At 44.2% G+C, this 22,296-nt stretch overlaps 1 protein-coding gene across 1 annotated transcript in view; it reads right to left on the bottom strand.

Moving 5' to 3' along the window:
- Positions 1-4,529: 4,529 nt before the first annotated feature.
- LOC148479656 (fatty acid desaturase 2-like) overlaps positions 4,530-22,296 on the bottom strand; it is a 30,518-nt gene continuing 12,751 nt past the window's right edge. Inside the window, exons 4-13 of the mRNA XM_088454539.1 lie at positions 15,661-15,858; positions 15,381-15,482; positions 14,816-14,941; positions 14,489-14,549; positions 13,163-13,239; positions 11,088-11,185; positions 9,775-9,871; positions 9,364-9,443; positions 5,894-6,019; positions 4,530-5,406 (exon numbers count right to left, since the gene is read on the bottom strand). Coding sequence (XP_088310665.1) covers positions 5,355-5,406; positions 5,894-6,019; positions 9,364-9,443; positions 9,775-9,871; positions 11,088-11,185; positions 13,163-13,239; positions 14,489-14,549; positions 14,816-14,941; positions 15,381-15,482; positions 15,661-15,858 — 1,017 coding nt within the window. The 3' untranslated portion in view covers positions 4,530-5,354. The remainder of the gene's footprint in view (positions 5,407-5,893; positions 6,020-9,363; positions 9,444-9,774; positions 9,872-11,087; positions 11,186-13,162; positions 13,240-14,488; positions 14,550-14,815; positions 14,942-15,380; positions 15,483-15,660; positions 15,859-22,296) is intronic.

The raw sequence follows: 22,296 nt of genomic DNA, 5'->3' as shown, positions 1-22,296 counted from the left end.
CTTGCATACCACATGCCCTGCCCTCACCTTACATCCTGCACGCCCTGCCCTCACCTTGCATCCCACATGCCATGCTCCCACCTTGCATCCCACACTCCCTGCCCTCACCTTACATCCCACATGCCCTGCTCCCACCTTGCATCCCACACGCTCTGCTCCCACATGCCCTGCCATTCACCTTACATCCCACACGCCCTGCCCTCACCTTCCATCCCACATGCCCTGCCCTCACCTTGCATACCACATGCCCTGCCCCCACCTTACATCCCGCATGCCCTGCCCTCACCTTACATCTCACATGCCCTGCCCTCACCTTACATCCCACACGCCCTGCCCTCACCTTACATCCCACACTCCCTGCCCTCACCTTACATCCCACACTCCCTGCCCTCACCTTACATCCCACACTCCCTGCCCTCACCTTGCATACCACATGCCCTGCCCCCACCTTACATCCTGCATGCCCTGCCCTCACCTTACATCTCACACGCCCTGCTCTCACCTTACATCCTGCACGCCCTGCTCCCACCTTACATCCCACACGCCCTGCCCTCACCTTACATCCCACACTCCCTGCCCTCACCTTACATCCCACACGCCCTGCCCTCACCTTACATCCCACACTCCCTGCCCTCACCTTACATCCCACATGCCCTGCACTCACCTTACATCCCACACTCCCTGTCCTCACCTTACATCCCACACTCCCTGCCCTCACCTTACATCCCACACTCCCTGCCCTCACCTTACATCCCACACTCCCTGCCTTCACCTTACATCCCACATGCCCTGCCCTCGTCTTACATCCCACACTCCCTGCCCTCACCTTACATCTCACACGCCCTGCCCTCACCTTACATCCCACACGCCCTGCCCTCACCTTACATCCCACACTCCCTGCCCTCACCTTACATCCCACACTCCCTGCCCTCACCTTACATCCCACACGCCCTGCCCTCACCTTACATCCCACACTCCCTGCCCTCACCTTACATCCCACACTCCCAGCCCTCACCTTACATCCCAAATGCCCTGCCCTCACCTTACATCCCACACTCCCTGCCCTCACCTTACATCCCACACTCCCTGCCCTCACCTTACATCCCACATGCCCTGCCCTCACCTTACATCCCACACTCCCTGCCCTCACCTTACATCCCACACTCCCTGCCCTCACCTTACATCCCACACTCCCTGCCCTCACCTTACATCCCACACTCCCTGCCCTCACCTTACATCCCACACTCCCTGCCCTCACCTTGAATCCCACATGCCTTGCCCTCACCTTACATCCCAAACTCCCTGCCCTCACCTTACATCCCACACGGATTGGTCCCTTCTATATGGGGCCACTTTAAATTTCTAATCCGCCTGCATGTGCAGCTAAGTGCACCAGTCGAGTATGACAACTGCACTCCAATCAAGTCTGTGTCATTCACTCCCTTGTAAGTCTGTGTGAGCGGACATGCGGCCCTGCAAATATGATCCACTCATCACTCACCCCAAACTAATGAAGATTACAACCCACCTTGCTTCGCAAGGTACTGTAGGATCTCTGCAGCACTGGGCAATAGGTAAGATTCTTCTATTTATGTGTTTAATGTATTAAATTAGGACAGAAAACAAAATGACACAGAGACCGTTTAGATTTTGTCTTATAATGTTATATTCTACTCAGTCCCATATATTACAGCTTCTACTTCATACTCATAATTCAGCAAATATTTCAGTTCACTAGAGAACAGTCGTACAAATAACTACATCCTTGTGTTCAGCACACACAAGATTTTATTTCCCTGAACTAACAGAATAATATACATTCATTTTTCACACTAGACGTTTGAAGGTTCAGCGTTAGCTACTATAACAAGATCATTTGTGGCTTAAATGAAGAAACATTTTTTTTTTTCAAAAACAAAATCAGAAAAAACTCAATCTCCATAGATCCCGATAACAGATGACAGATAATTCCCCATACATAAAAAAATCAGAGAATATATTTGGTTTGAATTTTTAAAGGTTTATTCAACAATCTGAGGTTGAATAAACACTCACAAGTTCAAATCTGCACTAAAATCAGAACTACCAACCACATGATTGCTTTCATTTGTGAACTTGCACTAGCCAAATATAAGATTGAATTTCTGATTGGTTGCTAATATTGTTTTAATGCAGATCTGCATCTTTTAGCAATGTTAGTAAACAACCCTTAGTGGGTAAATTTACTAAAGTGAGAGTTTTTAGAAGTGAGTTTTAAAAGTGATGTTGCCCATAGCAACCAATCAGATTCTACTTAACATTTAACTAGCACCTTCTAGAAGATAATAGCAAGAATCTGATTGGTTGCTAAGAGCAACATCACTTTTAAAACTCACTTCTAAAAACTCTCACTTTAGTAAATTTACCCCTTAGTATCCAGAACTGCATGTTACGCAGGTCATAATTGTGCTGTTATATCTCTACGTTCTCTTTTTGTTGGATATCTATGCACCGTATACAAGTAAGGTATGACTTATGACAGTATGGGGGCGATTCAATTTGATGTGATGTGCCCATTGTGCACTCCGCGACCGTGCACCTTCCCTCATTTTCTCTCACACCTCAAAGAGGTGCACAGAAAAATGATCAGAGATTCCTTACTGTAATAAGTGGTAATGTGTACAGCTTGGCATCCAGGTAATGTTCAGCAGCACTTTGCAGAGTCTTAACTCACACGCTATAGTACAGATCACATTACACAGGTTTTTCTTCATTGTAACCAGTCATTACATATGTTTGGCCCAGGCCCCGGGTCTGGAAATCAGTGTATCAGTAACACTTATGTTATACCGAGAATTACAATTGTAGTAGCAAGAGTTAGCTCACCCAATCTCTACTGAACTGCAATCCTTTATGGTGCAACAGAAATTGCTTGTGAGCATATCCTTATGGCTACACAGATAATAATAAGTAGCACAGCCATCATAATACACCCTCATACTGTTTGCTGGACGCATACAAAGGACCCTAAGTGTATTTTACTCCGAATAATGACCCACTAGACATGAGATAAACAAAAGATGATGTCCAACCTTTTAATCACTATTTAAGAGCACCATATGAAAAAAGGCAAATAACCCTCTGAGAGAGGCTGAAGCCTTTAACTAAGGGCAAATTACTGTTCATTTGCCCCAGGAGTGCACATCGTCACTGGGTGTTGCTGACATTCTTAAGGTGCCCATCCACTAGTAGATCAGGGAAAGACGGTACGATTACGACATTGTAATCGTACCGTCGTTTCCCTAGGTAGGCAGTGTAGGCACCCCTAGGGGGTGCAGTGCCTACACTGAACGATTGATCGATCAGTGTAGGCACATCAATCATCCCCGAACATGGCCAATCTGTCATTATCGGCAGATTGGCCTGCATGTTCGGCCGATGATTGATGTCAGAAACGACCAGCAGGAGCACGCATCGCTGGTCGTTTCCGACATTTGGTTGCACGATTTGTGCATGATTTGCGGCCGATTACTGAGCGATTGCACGAATACGATGTCATAATCGTGCAATCGTACAGTGTAATCGGCTAGTGGATGGGCACCTTTACACTTTCACTAGGTGAAGGGCACATAGTGTCTCAGTACTAGGACTCCTCCTATGAATAACTGTACCTACTTTGCGGCACACAGATAAAGGAGTAGCTATTAAATAGCGTTTGTTTTAACAAATATATATATATATATATATATATAAAGGAAATTGTCACCCAACTAGAAAATGCCCATATAATTTAATTTAGGGACTAGTTTTCAAACATTAGCACAAGACGGGAGGGATTACTTGGATGTGGACCACAGAATGGCAAGAAGCATCATTCTATTTAACCAAATGTTTATTTAAAAGAAAATTCAACTGTGTATGCAATGATCTCTTAGGATCTCAAACAATAGCATCGTTTAGGAAACATGTATGTAGTTTCTACATACATGGATGTTGTATTGTTGTCAGTCTTACCTCCTCTGGAAAACATAGAAATGTACTCTGTTGTGAAACCAACAGAATCCAGAGGGGATATTGTCTAGTTAGTTTCTTTATGAAGAGGCACAAAAGGTTAGACAGGAGCGGGCAGTGTAATTATCAGCCAGTGCTTCCGTGTAATAGACACTATCCACTCATTAATAGGACAAATTGAAAAAGATCCTTCCTGCAATACTATTATCCAGACACAATAGTCTTTTATGCTTATAGGTAATATGCACAAGTAAAAGCAAGTCTAGCATGAAAATGAATAACAAGTTGCTTGTTAAGAGCTTTTTTTTAATAAATTGCATGTCTTGGATAACAGATTGTTTTTGTCTATGAATTCATCTTCAAAATTCTAAGCATCTATGGGGTCTATTTACTAAGCAGTATTAGGAGACAGAGTGAAAAATGATAAGTAAGTGATAAGGTGCCAGCCAATCAGCTCTCACCTGCCATCTCACAGGCTGTGTTCGAAAAATGACAGTTGGGAGCTGATTGGCTGGCACCTTATCACAGACTTATCTCCTTTCACTCTGTCTCCTAACACTGCTTAGTAAATAGAGCCCTAAATGTGTTAAGATTCTTATTTTGCTTATGTTAGGACATCTCCATTCCCTGCCTTTTAGATCCATCAGCTGTCATACAACTTTCCTGACATCCCTGCTGTCAGTCATCTTTATTGACACTCACTTGCTGTCAATCATCTTTATTGGCATTCACTTCCTGTCAATCAGTGTTATTATTATAACACCAATTAGCTCTCATTTAGTTTTCTTGCTAGAGATGTTTAATCCTTATTATTCCCTCCCTCAGCCTAGCATAATCTTGTCTCTTCCCTCATTATACATTCCCCTAACCCTCCAATAATTTCCTCAATTTTTTCCTTAATCTGTATTAAACCTTCCGTGGAGATGTGATGCTAAGATACCGCAAAGAATACTTGCAATGCATTGTGGGACTGAACAGTAAAACACAGTTTAACAATAGTTCTATATTAACAAATGCAGAATAAAATAAAATGTGTAGCATTAATAAAAAGGAATTTGTAGAAGTTGCCATAATGCACTTTTTCTGTGTATACCTTGGGGTATTATGTTAGGGGTTTTTTTTTAAATTGTTAAGGCTGAAACATACGATAAAATCATCCATTAACCTCATTCATTTTGGGGAGATCAGAAAGGCATTGCACTGCAATGGAATATCCTGGCAGTGAAGGTATTAAAATCATAGATAAAGCTCCCTGACATTAATTTCAGGCAGTTTATTACAAACCTAAATATAGAACAACTATAGGTGTAAACTGTGTTATTTTATAGTCAGTGATCCTCCTGGATAGGTAATCCAGCGTCGGGTCACTTGTGGAGGTAGGCATCTAACCATAGCTCACCTGACTTCTTCAGAGATCTGGAGAGATAAAAACAGATGTTATTAAAAGCTCAGAAACAGGTTAAAGGAATAACGAGCAGGGAACAAATATTATACAGAAACATCACTGTGCACTGTATTATTTTGGTGTTTATCCCCTATCTAATCTTTAATTCTACCATGCAATCTCTTATTTGATGGTTCCTCATATAGAAACTAGTGTTCTGCACAGCAGAGGCAGTCTATTGTGGGCTAATCCATTTTACAGCAACTGTATACCCTTGAAAATGGCTGCCCTGTCAGGGTGCACCTTAGGCAGAATGCACTGTAATGAGAAGCCTTGTGCTGCAACCTGACATTGGGAAAAACATGTCTGCAGAATTTCCACCCAAGTTCTAAATAAATGACTACCATAACTGGATATGACACTGGGCTAGGGGACACCAGGGAGATAATTTAGTTACAGTGTAGGCAACTTGCTGGACCAAAAATGGAAATAGTAATAGCTAAACAAAATGGCTCTGACCTAACAATATCCCGTAACGCGTTCCACAGCGTCTTCTCCTCGTAGGTCACACTGTACTTGCTGCACAAAGAGCGCACAAGCGGAGCGATTTTGTAAAAGTTGTGGCGCGGCATGGTGGGGAAGAGACTACAACATGGAAAGAGAGAAAAAACACGTATGTACACATCATGCTATCCTGACAACACATTTTAAAGTCACAACTGGAGTCATGAAGTGCAGTGAATAGGTAGACTAAGGGGTTAATCCAATTAGGTGCGAGCTACGAGATGCAAGTTGCTGTTTTCTCTGCAAATTCGCATTGCGAATTCATTTTGCAATCCAATTAGCAACTTGCATTGAACCAGTCAGAGTAAACTCGCATATTTCCGTTCGCACCTCGCTGGGGGTAGGAAATATCCTTATTTTAAGGTTAAAATGCAGAAACCGTTGGACGCCCCCCTAATGACTACTTAGGCAATTGAAAGTTTCCAATTAGCTTAATGAGTCCAATAACTACATGCAAAATAAACTATTTTGTTGCTTTATGCAACCCAAATTTAATTAGAGTATATATATATTTTTTTTAAATAATAGCCTTTTAAAAAATGTTTTTACATGTTTTTAAAGTCACCTCAAAGTACCCAAAAAAGCATCTTTTTTTCCTACTTTTTTTGCATTTTTCTTTCTTATAAAAGTAAATGAAAAAAGTTCATATATATATATATAATTTGTTTTTTTTTCGAAATGCATAAATCAGTCATTTAACACCATTTAAATACGTCCAGTACTTTTCTTATGTCCACTAATAGCCTTCTGCATGATTCTACAAACTAAATTGTCAGTTTTTTGGGGTCCAGAAAGGTCACCCTCCTTTTTTATGCACTTCTCTCACATCACATTTGGCTGACAATGTGCAACCTCCCCTACCGCTGTGAGTACCGCGAATAGGCATTTTTAATTGGATTGTAGAATTCTCGGGTGTGCGCATTCGTGCGAAGTCTGCGAGTTTCATGAAACAAACTCGCAACTCGCACTTAATTGGATTGACCCCTAAGGTGCAGACATTTTTCTTTTCTCCAGGGGCCACACCAGCTGGTTTATTTTAGCTTGGTCTGATGTCTGTGGCGTTAACTGGTCATTTTAATAGACAGCTGTATGGGCATTTGGTGCAGACAGGAAGCGGTAGGTACGATGTAATATGAAAATGGCAATTTAGCTTTCTTAAGACATCAACCCTTTGTCTCCTTGTTTCCCACAGGTGCTTAATATTTATTTGGATGAAGAAACTACTTTGACTTGTGCTCAATAATACCCCTTTTACACCGGAGCTAAAACCCCACCGGAGCTAAAACCCAGGTTTTTGAAGGGTTAACCTGGGCAGCTCCCTGGTGTAAAAGGGGAGAGAGTTGGATCGCCGGGTCGAGTGACCCAGCAATCCAACCCAGGTAACTAGCAGGGTTTAACACGGACGTAGCCCGTGAAACCCTGCTATGAGAACAGCGCACTCCGGGTCACGATGACCTGGAGTGTGCTGCTAGCCGGCCGATTGATCCGGCTTCAGTGGCGCTTGGAGATTACGTCATCTCCAAGCGACCACTTTCACTCCGCAAAAGCCGGGTCTATGCAGACCCGACTGCGGTGGGAGCGGCGCTGACTCGGGAATATCCCGAGTCAGCGCCGGCAAAATTCCGGGTCTGATCCGGATAGGAACTTTGTTCCAACTCCGGGTCAGCCCGGAATTTAGGTGGAAAAGGGGTATTAGAGGGTGAGAGGGAGGGATATGACAATGCTTATTCAGAACTCTACATCTAGAAGACATAGGGATCTATTTACTAAGCAGTGTTAGGAGACAAAGTGAAATGAGATAAGGTACCAGCCAAACAGCTCCTAACTGACATGTCATAGGCTGTGTTTGAAAAATGACAGTTAGGAGCTGATTGGCTGGTACCTTATCTCCTTTCACTTTGTCTCCTAACACTGCTTAGTAAATAAACCCCATAGATTGCTCATTGCTGGGCTCACAAAGGGGATGTATCCATCTCAGAGAGCACAATTCTGTGCACTGCTAATAAAATACATATCTGCTCTGCACTCGGGAGCGGATGTTCTTCCCAAAATTACATTTGTACTCATAGGGGTATATTTACTAAAGTGAGAGTTTTAGAAGTGGAGATGTTGCCCATAGCAACCAATCAGATTGTAGCTATTATCTTCTAGAAGGCGCTAGTTAAATGTTAAGTACAATCTGATTGGTTGCTATGGGCAACATCTCCACATCTAAAAACTAATTTTAGTAAATATACCCCCTACTGTGTACACTATACAATGCAAATATTTCTACTTAAATCAATTATAGATTGACCAACAAGGTCATGAAAACAAACGCTGACATTGTTACCACTGAATTATAATTTTGCCCACCTATTTGTACACCCGGCGCCAGTGTCCTCCATTCCTGGGGGTAATGGACAGACAGCCGGGCATGTAATGATTAATATGCATGCCCGGCTGTCCGTCCATTACCCCCAGGAATTTCATTTTTACCCCATTTGGGGTAATTTACCCCTGTTCCCCGACCAGTGGTTTAGGCACTAGGGGGGAGGTTAGGGTTAGGCATCGGGGAGGGAGGGTTAGGATTAAGGTGCAGGGAGAGCAAGGCTAGGTTTAGGCACTAGGGGGGGAGGGTAGGGTTAGGCACTGGGGAGGGAGGGTTAGGATTAAGGTAGGGGTTAGAAAAACACTTACCTGTCTTCCCTATGTGTGTCGGGATTCTGGCTGTTGGGATGCCACTATCTGTATTCTGACCAGCGGCATCCCGACAGCCGGGATTTCATACCCAACCCCGTTGCTGCATCCACTGGTGCATCTGATGCCGGAGTCGGGGCTGCGATAATATGCAATTGCTAGTTGCAGCCTTTCCCTGGTGTATCAGCCTGTGTCTGAATAAGCAAACCCTGAAACGACCACTTTCCGAGTCTCTGCATCGCCGGTAATTCTTGACACGGCACCATCGGCGCACCATCGACACTAGAACTATCGACACTAGCACCAGTCCTACGGCAGGTGCAGTGCCTCCATCTGAATTTGGCCTCTGTGGCTGCAGCTCTGCACCTGATATTGATGTTAGGGATTGGAGACATCACTATTTTTTTTGTCAACGTGATTTCTCTAGCAGTGCAATCACCATGCAGTACATCCAGCAAAGAACCAGGGATTATTGAAATTGAGAGAGTCATTTTCTATACCATAAGCTAATAAGCTCCTCTTTCAACCATTGTCTGAAGAAAAAAAAATACTACAGGCATCTAAAGTATGATACCTATTTGAGTGTGGTATTAGTTCTCCAGGTACTGGACACTGCAGACAACTCAACAGAAATTGGGCAAAACCATAAGAAACTATTGTGCCTGAGCCCTTATCATTGATTATTTACAGACGTTCCCTAGCCTGAGGGAGTGACGGCAAACATATCATACTTGCGTGATACTCACTGATGCTCGATCTGAAAGTTAAGGTGTCCACTGAACCAGTCATTGAAGAAGGATTGCTCAATGTTGCATGTCGCGGCCAACTGTAGAAACAAATTTTAGATCTTTTCAAGCACCGATTTACAAGTTAGGAATAAGGCACCTGCTACCGTAAATTATTACGGATATTAGGTGTTGGGTGTTTGTGAATTGTAATACAGCCCTTTGTGCTTTAGTATAATTGCAGAACTCAGTGACTTCAAATATACATATAATTTACCATGGGCAGTGTAATATTACATATATAATATACAGTACTTATTACATTATTAACATTACACATGTACTACTATTATAAGTGATCTTAAAAACCAATTATTCTCTCCACACACCCCTATGCATGTGCTTGGTCAGCTGCAATGAGAAGGCACTTACCTGACTGCCAAGCCAGTCTTTGTACTTCTCATGGTCAATTTCCATTGGGAGGTGATTCATCTGTGTGACCCAGACAAACCAATGAGACTCAATAAACCTGTAGAGCACAGGGGACAATGTTCACAGAGTATAATAGTACTCCCAGCAGGACATTTCTCCATCACGTGTGTTTGACAGAAGAGCTCTAGAGAGTGCTGTAGAGAGTTCCATCTGATTGGTTGTGAGATCTGGTTTGTTACCACCACATCAGAGTATACCTGGTCACACACTAGGAGGGTTATATGACATTGATCCTGTTGTTTAGATTTCAGGTCAACCACATATTGTGTGAGTTGGGAGGGATTCAAGTCGGTAGCTCAGTGGGAATCCTGGCCATACACTGCAATGTGGTTGGAAATAAGTTGCCAAATTGATCATTTATTGGAAAATTAAATTGCATCACGCATGGTCCACTTTTCTGTGTGTCTATCTACTGAAATACCTGAGAACTCACTAGATCCCACATGGGCACACAGTTTGTGAGGATCCCACATGGGCACACAGTTTGTGAGGATCCCACATGGGCACACAGTTTGTGAGGATCCCACATGGGTACACAGTTTGTGAAGATCCCACATGGGCACACAGTTTGTAAGGATCCCACATGGGTACACAGTTTGTGAAGATCCTACATGGGTACACAGTTTGTAAGGATCCCACATGGGCACACAGTTTGTGAGGATCCCACATGGGCACACTGTTTGTGAGGATCCCACATGGGCACACAGTTTGTGAGGATCCCACATGGGCACACAGTTTGTGAGGATTCCACATGGGCACACAGTTTGTGACTCCTGGCAAGGGAGCTCAGACTTTTCATGAGTTCCTTAGCTGCAGTAACAAATAGACAGTGACACGTGCCACTGCTACAAATCGGGTGCTGTCACTGGTTACAGGCAAACTCTTCTATTGTGCATGGTAAGTCTCTACATTTTTGTTGTACAGAGCGATATGCTTTACACAGCACACTAAGTATATCCTATTTACCATCTTATTTAAAGTCACAATAATTGTTAATCAGAGACTGTTCATTCTTAACTTCTACACTAATGTACATTAATTACATGTTGTACAGAGCTTACTTGCTCAGAAGGATCAAAGAAAATCAGAGAAAAATCAAATTGTTCTGCACGTTTAACTGCAGAGATAATTTCCTGGCGTTATTCACATTTTGTAGCCGTGCATTAGAAAGAGCTGCACATGCTTCAATGACCACTGTAATAAGTAAATGAACAGGGATCAGGCAGGGTGCGCTGATCCTAGTGGCTGCCTACCTGACAACAGTAAGAATGGCAATGGATCCCAACACTCCGAAGAAAGGAACAAAGGTGATGAAAAAACGAAAGTAATAAGTCATTGACCAAGCTAGATCCTGCAAGACAGAAAACAATGATAAAGTACTATAAAAAAAAAAAAATGAGTAGGCCCAGAGCCGTAACTAGACTTTTTGGTGCCCTGTGTCAGAGAGAGCATTGGCGCCCCCCCCATTTTTAAATAGGGACTTAAGATAGAGCACCTGAAAAAGGGCCATGGCCTCATGGGGAATGGCCAGGGAAGAGATAGGGGAGGCCAGGAGATGCTGGGGATAAAAGAAGAGGAAGCTACAAGTGAGAATGATAATAAACAGGAAAATTGTCAGGCCCAAACAGTGCCCCCTGCCCTGCGGTGCCCCCTGCCAAGGCACTGGTCACAAAACCCTAGTTACGGCCCTGAGTAGGCCCTACCACTGCCACCTAAGCAGAGTAATTTTAAGAGATTAAGTGGCCCTTGGAATGTTCACATCCCTGAGCATTGTGACAGAACCAATTATTATCCTGCCTTGTGCCACTATTAGGAAATTAAGAGAAACAGAAGCCTTTTCTAACTTTAATCCTGGGCACATGCATGTAAACTGCAATGTAATTTTGATGGATTGTAGTAAATATGTCCACATTCATAATTTCAGCATCTGCAGAATGTGGAAATTCTGCAGGGACTGCACGGTTAGGGTTAGGCTGTAGCAGCGGAGGGTTAGGTGTCAGCTACAGAAGGGACAGGTTAGGGTTAGGCTACAGGAGGGGAGGTTAGTGTTAGACACTAAGGGGAGGTTTAGGGGTGAGGGATTTACCCACTGCCGGAAGCGCCGCATGATGAGCCGAAAGTGATGAGGACGTCACCGCCTCAAGACAACGCTGGAGCCGCTGTACGAGTTAAGTTACCACTAGACCACCAGGGACATTTTGTCGACATTTCATCAGTGCCAATATGATGAATGTCAATGTGGTCAATGTCGACCTGCTACATTATGAATGTTGACATGATGAATGTCAATAAAATACACCACTGAGATAGGTAGATCAATTTATGTTTCTTTCCCATATAGTGTATGCTGTTTGGTGCATGCTAAGGGCCTAAAAAAGAGTTGGGAGCATTTTGCTCCTAAAATGCTACATAAAAAAAGGTGTATTTTGCACATCTTGCAGAGCTAGACAGATTACCAGATACATTTAGCTATGCAAGGGTATCATATGTGCCAGGTTTACGCCAGGAGAGAGCAGTAGTATATATGCCAGGTTGGGGCCAGGAGAAAACAGTCATTTATGCATCTGGATTATACCAGGAGCCACTAGCGCACGCAGGGGGAGGTTCTGAGTACCCCGAAACTCCCCTGACAGACTGGAGAGCAAGCACTATCTTCTTAAGCCCCGCCCCCCTCACGGCAAAATTCAGCTATTTGCGGGTCAATCAGGACGAGGCAGAGCCAATATAATATCATTTGGCTCCGCCCCCTCCCGATTAACCCTCAAATCACGGCATTTTGATGCTAGGGGGAGGAGCCTAATGACATGGTGCCAGCCTGCCAGGTAAGTGTGTGTGTAATGTATGTGTAACATACAGTAGGTGTGTATGTGTGACATATGAATGTGTGTGTATATATACAAGGTAATTATAGAGACTATCCCTAACCCTCTCCCCCACAACCCTAACCCTACCTTAGGGGTGCCTAACCTCCGCCCAGGGGTGCCTAAACCTAACCCCCCTCCCCGCACCCTAAACCTAACCCTCCCTAAGTCCCCGTGGGAGACCCTAAACCAAACCTTCCCCCCTCACGGCTATCCGCTCACGACGCCCGGCTTACCTACGATCGATATGCTGGGCGTCGGGATTTCGGCGTGGGGCTAATGATAGGCGTCAGTATTTAGACGCCTATCATTAGTCCCATGCAGGGATTTCACTGTCAGAAAGCCGGCGGTCAGCATTTTAACCGCCGGCTTCCTGACTACATACCGTTTGGAAACCCCCCTGTCAAAATCCTGCATTTGCCCCAGGAAGCTGTGGCATGACAGTGACTCAGTTATATGTTACTTACATGCCAGTCTTTGCGAACTATCATTGTCTTTATAATCTGGACTGTGAAGTATACAGGGATCAGAAGTGGGGGTCCAACTGCAAGAGACAAAAGACACATTAAAGTGGAGGGCATCAATGCTGAGTATTATACCCATAGTCAATTTCAACATAACCATTTAATTTATAGCTTATGTTTTCACTTTTATTATTACAATACATTTTTTATCCATTGTCTCTTGTTTTCCTTCACTACCGATATTATCAGGGGCAGTCACAAGGGGGTGCGGGGGGTGAGACCAAAGTGCTGACTCCTCTTCAGTGATAGGAGCCAAGTGCTACACTTTAGCATTACGTGCAGCATTCGGCTCCTGACACATGCATGCCTACTCTCCCGGAAGTTGCGGGAGGCTCCCGATTTTTTGGGTAACCACCCGCATCCCCGGTAGAGTAGGCATTTCTCCCGCATTCCTGCTCACTTCCTACTGAAGTGGGGAGAATGGGGAGATTTTCCACGACGAGCGCGGGTCTCCATGTAGGGGGTGGAGCTTAATGACGCAATTTTTTATGAATCACGTAATTTGGCCCCACACCCTATTTTAATTTGAGCCAATCGTTACAATTTCCCGTGAGGGCTTAATGACGCAGATAGTCAGGCCCCTCCCCCCCGTCGCCACTCTCCTGCTTCTCCTCCTCAGGCTTCTCCCAGGGAGAGAAAAACAAAGGTAGGCAAGTATGTCCTGACACAGCGAGTGAGCCGGCACTGCACACCGGAGCAACTAAAATGCGGGTTTGGCCCATGAGGCCACACCCCTAATGTGAAACCACACCCCCTGCCCACTAGGCCATGCCCCCTTTTTTTTTTACAGACGCACGGCTTCACCACACACACTACAACCCTCCCCACACCGGGTGCCACCGCGGGGAGGGACGCCATGGAGGGGACCCGTGTGCTGTCCCCGTGCACCCCTCATTCACTGGCACATACATCGAGAACAATTTGGCACCATACCAGAAACTACTGTACATGCGCAGAACTCAGAGGAAATGACACTGGCACCATTTTCCCAGTGATTCTCTACTGCCCATGCACAAGTGTTCAGGAAAATGGTGCACGTGCCATTTTTCCAATGATTTATTACATTGGCGGGGAGGTAAGTATAGGTTGTGGTTGCAAGATGTACATTGTGGGGCCCAGCTCTGCTATTTTGGTGTCACCCCCTTGGATGGTGTCACCCGGTGCAGCCCGCAACCCACCTAGTGACACCACTGGATACTATTACCCTAATGAAGTTTCATCCATGCTCTTCAATGAAACATTGATTCTCATTATAATCTAAGTACTCACTCAGAAAAAAATACTGATGTTGGTGATTATAGGGCAGGTACTTTAACTTCTTCTTCCCATACTATAAAAAGGAGGAGCACACTGTTAGACTAAAAGAACAGCAACATTATACTTAATACATATGTACACTTTGTGATACAGCCATTTGAAAGAAGAGGGAGGTTCTAGACAGACAAAGGCAAGACATGATTGGATGTAAGGCTAAAAAGGCTGCACTTGATTGGTTAGCTACAGCTGATATCCAATAGCATGCCACCATCATATTCTTTTCAAGGCACAATCTCTGCACTTGGTAATTCTGCATAAATTATTATATATGGCACATACCTCCACAGGCTGTGTGTCCCCCAGCACAAAAATGTGCACCATGTTTACATCGGGGTCTTTGCTGAAGATGTTCGGCTTGGCGTGGTGCTGAAAATGCCGATGGTTCCACCAGTTGGCTGATGCTCCCTGCAGGCAGATGGACCCATATGAGCTGGACAGCAAGACCAAGTCTAGGTGCATACAGTAGTTCTCACCCCCATAACTCCCTGCTTGCCAGAAATTCATGTTTAAGCTCTGTGGCATCGTATAATACATTTATTCATGAACAATAAATATAGATCATTGTTCTAAAAAAAGGTTATGCTATATTTAAAAGGGAAGTTCCACCTATGAGGGATTTTCTAAACCTCTTTAGAGCGGAGCAGGCAAACATGCATAAAACTATATTGAGATCTTACAATTAGCCATATTAGAGCACATAGCATACAGCAGGGGTTGCCGGAATATAAGGAAGGGCAATATGTAACAATCTTTTATACTGTATGTTATTGAATCAGAGTATGTTATTGAAACAATGTGCTACTTATTCATTCCCCACCAGCTATTATTCCAAGTATGACAGCACCTTCAAGTGGCCGATAACGAACTTATGGCCAATGTGGTTCCATTTTGATGTTTTAAAGACAGACAGATGTCCAAAGTCATGCTGCAGCCAACCAGCCTGGGCCTGAAGGGAAAATAGTTTTTGCCATAAACACATTGGTCCGCAGGTACTGAACGTTGCAATTACGGTATAATACTAAGTATGTGACAATATAATACACTATAGTTCATCAAGTTTAGAATTTCATTAGGTTACTTAATTTCATAGGTTACTTAATAATTTTCGAGATGAGCTAAACAACCTGAGAAATTGCAAGGAACAGAATGGTGATTATGGTGGGTACCCAGCCGCTGCCAAGGTAGGAGAGGGTGGCCCAAGCGAGGAACTCCAGGACTATGATGTGTGATAGATAGAGGCTGAAAAACACCGCACTGGCCTTGAAGAGTCCCATTTCTTCTGCTGTCTTACGTAGCTTCCGAAAATCGTCCACCTGCTGCGTCTGTGCCAGGTAAGGAGGAGAGGGCAGAGAGTTACTAAAATATTAAGATTGACCATTCCAGAAGTTTATCCTTTCCTGAATATGAACACCTAAGTCCTTGATGACTTCTCATATCCTTTTAATTAGGTTTTATTACACTGCAGTACTTCTCCCCTTTATAACAAACAAAGTACATCAGTACAGTAACACTGCACTGCAATATATAAAGTGAAAATCGAGTAATGTAAGTATATAACTGTCAGCCTCAATAATGAACCTCATTATTCATGATCAATGCTGCTATGATGTGTAATAAAAGTCAAGGAACACTTGTTGCTATAGGTTATGGGATAACATACTGTGACCGCTGCTGTGAAAATATGCTAATAGTTCCAAATTTTACCTGAGCATCGGGACGCCCACTGCTGCCTTCTCATCTGCGTCCGACGTCGCGTACCAGAGTAAATATCGGTAACATCGACGCACATCAATCAGCCATGCAGGTCTGACCTGTCTTCAAATACAGCGGCTCTCTTGATGCAAAGGGAGCTTTCATGCTGCATAGGAGATTGCAATGGCTAATTTATGCACGCCCATAATCCACACCTGGTTTTTGCAACCACCTTCCTGTTACTTCCCCCAAACAGCTGACTACCTGTCACTCACTTTGTAAATGGGTTCTCTGTGCATGCGGAATGGCAAGAGAACTGCTGCGCGTGCACAGTGCGACTTTGACGCATGCGCAATAGCAGAAAAATTGCTCGTTCTGCGTAAAAATCGCCATTGCGTACATCTCTGAATCAGGCCCATATATATTAACATTACTGGTGTATTACTTAGATATTACACACTTTTAGAGTACTTTCATTTGTACGAAAACACTCATTTAGCAGTTTTATCCATTTATCTATATAATAAGCCAGAAAGTGTGTCTGTCTGCCTGTCTGTCCTATATGCAGTGCCAGAGTTTTGGATCCAGCTGCACCATATTTGGCATGGTGGTGTAGTTTGACCAGGATTAGGTTTTTGTCTAGGTTTGAACCTCGTCAGGACCACACACGGTCACACAATCCCTAAAAATAGGGACACTCTTAAATTACACAGGTTCCCGGGGTTGGCTCAAGTGGAAATTGGCAGTCTGCCTAAAAACCTGTGTGAAAGCTACAAAGTATCCTTTTAACCTCATGGTCTATGCAAGTGTCAAACTTTATTACTTATGCAATTCATATCAAATCAAGAGTGAGGGCTCTATCGATTAACATTATTTTTACAAAAAGTAAAGTGGAAAAGGGTGTTTTCACCTAAAGTTACTAAAGGGCAATTGGAGTAGAATTCGTAAAATTCTACTCCAAGCCCTAATTATCACTTATTTTCAGTAAGCAGATCGCATTTCCCATAATTGTAATGGGAAATGTGATCTGGCCAAAGTTACTAAAAATAAATTGTGAAAAAATACCGGGAAAGCTCTGTGATAATAACGCCACCTGGAGGCGTTATCCAGGTCTTCCCCGGTTACCGGACTCCTGCTCTGCTCTAAAAGGCCCCAGTGATCAGCTGTTTGGTCTAAACAGACCACACGCTGATACACTGTAAAAAAAAGAAAAAAAAATTAGTAAGTAAAAAAACTTACTAGAGTCCAGGGACCGGAGATTAGTGCTCCGGTGATGTCCTCCCTCCAGTCAGCTGGTCTCCCATCCTGCACTGGGACCCGCTCATCATCTGACTGGGTCCCAGTGCAGGATGGGATGTCAGCTGACCGGGGCACCGATCACCGGAGCTAAGTGTAATTAAGGTAGGGTGGTCGCGCGGGGGGGGGGGGGATTTCTCGGGGGCGGGGCTTAGCGACAGGGGCGGGACTTAGCAGCGGCCGGTCGGCGCATGCTCTGGCACTTGTCACAGTATTTTTTACGAAAATACCGTGATAAGTGTGCGGAGGGGATTTGCAGGGACTGAGCTTTATCGCAAGCTATCCTTGCAGGGGATTTTTAGTAAATCCCTGTGATATTGGCTGAATTCGCAATGCGAATTCAGTCGGTAATATCACACTACATTCTACATTCCAAATGCGGATTGTAGTATATAGACCCTTAAGTCTTTTTTAAAGTAACTATATATATTAGTCAGCCCTCTGTGTTTGCATGCAAGGGCATAATTAGAACTTTGTGTGCCACATAGCAAGATCTTAACCCCCCCAGAGGTAAAAGAAAGACACATACATTTGCCCCCACACTGAGCCCATTCATGTTATGCTACAGAGAGCCCATTCTGGTTATGCCACACAGTAGTACCCCTTATAAACATTATGTCACACAGAGTAGTGCCGCTTATACAATATGGCACACAGTAATACCCCTTACACCACACAGTAATGCCCCTTACACATTACACCACACAATAATTCTCTTTACAGATTATGCCACATAACATTATGCCACATAATACATTATTCCATCCAAAAGTAGTTCCCCTTACACATTATTTTTACAAAAGTAACTCACAGTAACTCACCTCCCCGTGTCCCTCCAGCAGCCTCTCGCCTCCCCCCGTGTGCCATCAGCAGCCATGAGGTATGGATTTGGTGCCAAGCTTCCAGCTAAATTCACCTGGTGTACTTGCAGACATGGACAGACAGCGCCGGCATTTTTTTAATCTGGCGCCAGTCGCGAGTCAATTAGAGCTTGCGGACCAGCAGCCAATTTGGAGCCACCACTGCTGATTAACTGCCGGTCCACGAGCTCTGATTGCCTCGCGACCTGCAGTGCTGTCTCTCCATGTATGCCTGCCTGTGAGCCAGCTGTAATCAGCTGGCAGGCCGGCACCAAATCAACACCACTGACACCTGGGCCACCCTCAGTGGCCCTGACTGGACCTCTCCACCTTGTGTGCGTGACTGAGTGCAAGAGGAGCGGTGGACCACAGAGGCAGCTCGGGTAACATAGCAGCCATACCCCTTGCACCCACGGTAGTTATGCCAAAGTTTGCATGCATGTTAGCAAACAGTGGGGTCCTTTTCAGGATCATTAGAATGGGGTAATAGGCAATGACAATGTAAATAAATTAAGGCTGCAGGTGTACTTCAGGGTCCAGTCTTCTACCCGGACAACGCCGGGTATCCCAGCTAGTAAGACAATATAATGGATATAAATTTTATATCTCATATACTATGTACACTTAAGGATAGAAATAAATCATCTTAAATATTCTGCTTCTATTCTACTACGTTCTTAATGGATATTGAACTTGCAATGTACATATTTCAAATAATAGTATTGACGAGTGTTTTTAGACGAGGGCTGACACAGAGTATATTATTGTTGGTCACTGTTACGGATATACATAAGTTTGTTCCCTCATTATCAGTTATCACTCATGTGCAGTACAGGATTGTGTTACAGCGGAGGTCAAGGAGTGAGGCAGCTTCAGAAGGTTATTAATAATACAGGGAACCAGAGTGCTATTAGGCCTTGTACAATAACCTTGCATCAATAATGGAGAAGCAAGATTATATTACACAAAAAGGAAAGAATAAGGTGCGCCAAACAGCCAATAGTACAATGCTTCCAAACTGGCAGCTCCTAACAAGCAGGATCTGCTACCTGCTAAAAACTGATATAGCAAAAAAAGAGGAATGTAGGAGTGTTTGTTTGTGAAGATAGACAATAAAATGTATAATAAAACAGATATTTAATATCAATAAATAATGCAATAAATAACAACAATATAAAAAAAACGAGCACATTGGCTCTGTGCAGAGTTCAGACCGTCCTTAACTAGATGCTTTAATAACCAAAGTGATAATGGATGTGAATGTCCTTTTCATATGGAAACACTGTTCTAAAAGAATAAATGAAATCTTGATATTGACATGAATTAAATAACAATGTATCTTCCTATTGTGAAGATGATTCTCAAAATGTAACAGCACCAGTACTAGTGGAGTGACTGCCGGAGGGAGCCGCTGGCCAAACAAAAACAAATGAACTGTCCCGTAAATATACAATCCAATAGTTATAGAGGAGTGAAAACTCTACCGCTTATTAGCGGGAGTATAGCTAGCACAAGTGTGATGATAATTACCGTCTCACTCTCCTATGTCCGGAAGCCCACAAGTAAAGATGCTGTGGTGGGATCTTTGGAGAGTAGTGGCTCTACCGCTCGTCAGCAGGAACGTGGATGCTAGATGGCTGAGAGCCAGATGGCTCTGTGCTCCATAACTGACTGTAAGTGTCCTCTGTAGTGTGGTTCAGGACAGCAGCGGGAACTCGCGGCAAGCTTCCTGCGGGGGGGGGGGGGGGGGGGACCCGATTGGTACTCCAGTAAATAAGGCAGTCTGATATGAACAAACAGGATGTTCCTTGACACGTTTCTCCGGGCTAGAAGAATCCCAGTTTCCTCAGAAGGTGTTATATTACACAATAGCAGGCACAACTAGCGCCTCCATTTACTCTGTTTATCCATGATGAGCCAACCAACAGAACTGGAACTAATGTACGTAACGCTCCAATATCAGATCAGGGCAATGCTATATGTAATATGGGGATGTAGTCAGCATCCCGGCGTGTGGGAGGCCGGCGGGCCGGAATACTGGCGCCAAAATCCTGACAGCAGAATCCCGAATCGCCGGCATCCCGAAGGTAAGTATTGGGTGTTAGGGGGAGATTTAGGGTGCAGGGTTAGGGTTAGGCATTGAAGGGAGGGTTAGGGATAAGCACTAGGGGGGAGGGTTAGGTTTAGGATGCGGAGAGGGGGAGGTTAGGTTTAGGCACCGGGGAGGGAGAGTTAGGTTTAGTGTGCAGGGAGGGGGAGGTTATGTTTAGTCACCGGGGAGGGGGTGTTAGGTTTAGGGTGCGGGGAGGGTGAGGTTAGGTTTAGGCACCGGAGAGGGAGTGTTAGGTTTAGGGTGCGGGGAGGGGGAGGTTAGGCTTAGGCACCGTAATTTTCAAAGGCTACGGAACTCCGGAAGCTCAGTAGAGCGATTACTTGCTGTACTGGTAGTTACGAGGAAAAGTGTGCTTCAAATCTGTATGCAGAATATTCCTCCGTCCTTCTCATTATTTCTAAATAAACTTTTTAACATTTGCAGAATAGATTGGTAGGAAGCGTCATTACAAAAGGAAATCACTTTTTTGGAAACTTGGTAAATATCTATCTACAGTATAGTGTACTCTCTCTATCTCTTCATGAGGAAGCAGGTCTGGAAGGACCCACTGATATTATTATGGCATTTCACAATTAAAAACAATCTGATTTTGAAGTTGGTCTGCTCATCACTCCCCATATAATTTTCAATGCAAAGCTCCATTCGTCTTTTGCTGCGTCTGCGCCTTTATGATAATACGGTGACCAATGATCTTTCTACTGAGATGCCCACTAGCTTCAGTGCTAGTCCATCTCAGCACCATCGAAGCTTCTTCTAATGGCCATCGAGAATGGGGGGTCCATGTATGGCCAAATCCGGGCTGGCCACACTACCTCCCAGAAAAAAAAAAAAACACTGAAAAAGAGGCTATGGCCCGTATTCAATTTGAGGCGAAAAGTCCGGATCCGCGATACTTTTTTGTTGATTACGTCATTGTCCCCTGTTTTGCTTTTACCCCATATTCAATTTGAAAGACTTCAATGCAATGTACTAGGTGAAAAAGCTTTGCCTATGAATAGCAGGCGGAAAAAAGTGCAGAATTGGAGTTTTGGGGTGCAACGTTGCAGGAACCCCCGTGCAGCCTTCAGACAGTCCTCCAAAGGTAAACTGTGTCAAAAAATTAAAAAAAAAACACTTAAGGACACCCCAAAAAATGACTTTGAAAAAGTGGGGCAAAATAAAAATATGTTGGGGTACAAAGTTAAAAACTAACAAACTGGACTCTAGGGGGGTCCCCAAGTATGCCCCAATTGTGTTTTTGATTGCAGGTGCTTGCGGCAGGTGGATTTTTCACAATTTTATCAACTTCAACTTCAACCCCCATTTTTAAGTACCCCAAATTTGCCGGGATAAGTTATTTTCTGCAAAAATACTCCTGAATACTATTCTTCACCACTTATACAGAAACGCTATTTAGCAGCTATTGAGCCCGTTTAAAAACACCAAATACCTTCAGCAAGCCAAATCGGGGGGTTCCATACCCCCATGTCAGGCTGATTTCCCCAAATCTGACAGTACTTTCCGCCTGTTCAAGTTTCGCCGGGTCCCGTTTTCACGTACTTTCAAATTGAATACGGGGTAAAGCGGGCACGCACGCGATACTTTTCCGCCTACAAAACAGGCGAAGTAGGCTAAAAGTCCGGGACGCGAAAAAGTATTGCGGCTTGGCTCAAACTTAATACGGCTCTATGTGTGGCACAGTGAAGCAGCATCGCGAGCACCTCGAGCGCTGCAGGGGGCTTCGAGAGCTGACTACTACAGAGCTGGGTATCTGATTGGTGGCACCCAGCATGTCCTTTTTTTTTTTCTCGGTCTCTTAC

Source organism: Taudactylus pleione, unplaced genomic scaffold (genome assembly GCF_031769625.1).
Source record: "Taudactylus pleione unplaced genomic scaffold, aTauple2 ptg000619l, whole genome shotgun sequence".
In the NCBI taxonomy this organism is placed as follows: domain Eukaryota; kingdom Metazoa; phylum Chordata; class Amphibia; order Anura; family Myobatrachidae; genus Taudactylus; species Taudactylus pleione.
The sequence above is the reverse complement of the archived record's forward strand: the minus strand, read 5'-3'. Positions and strand labels throughout refer to the sequence as shown.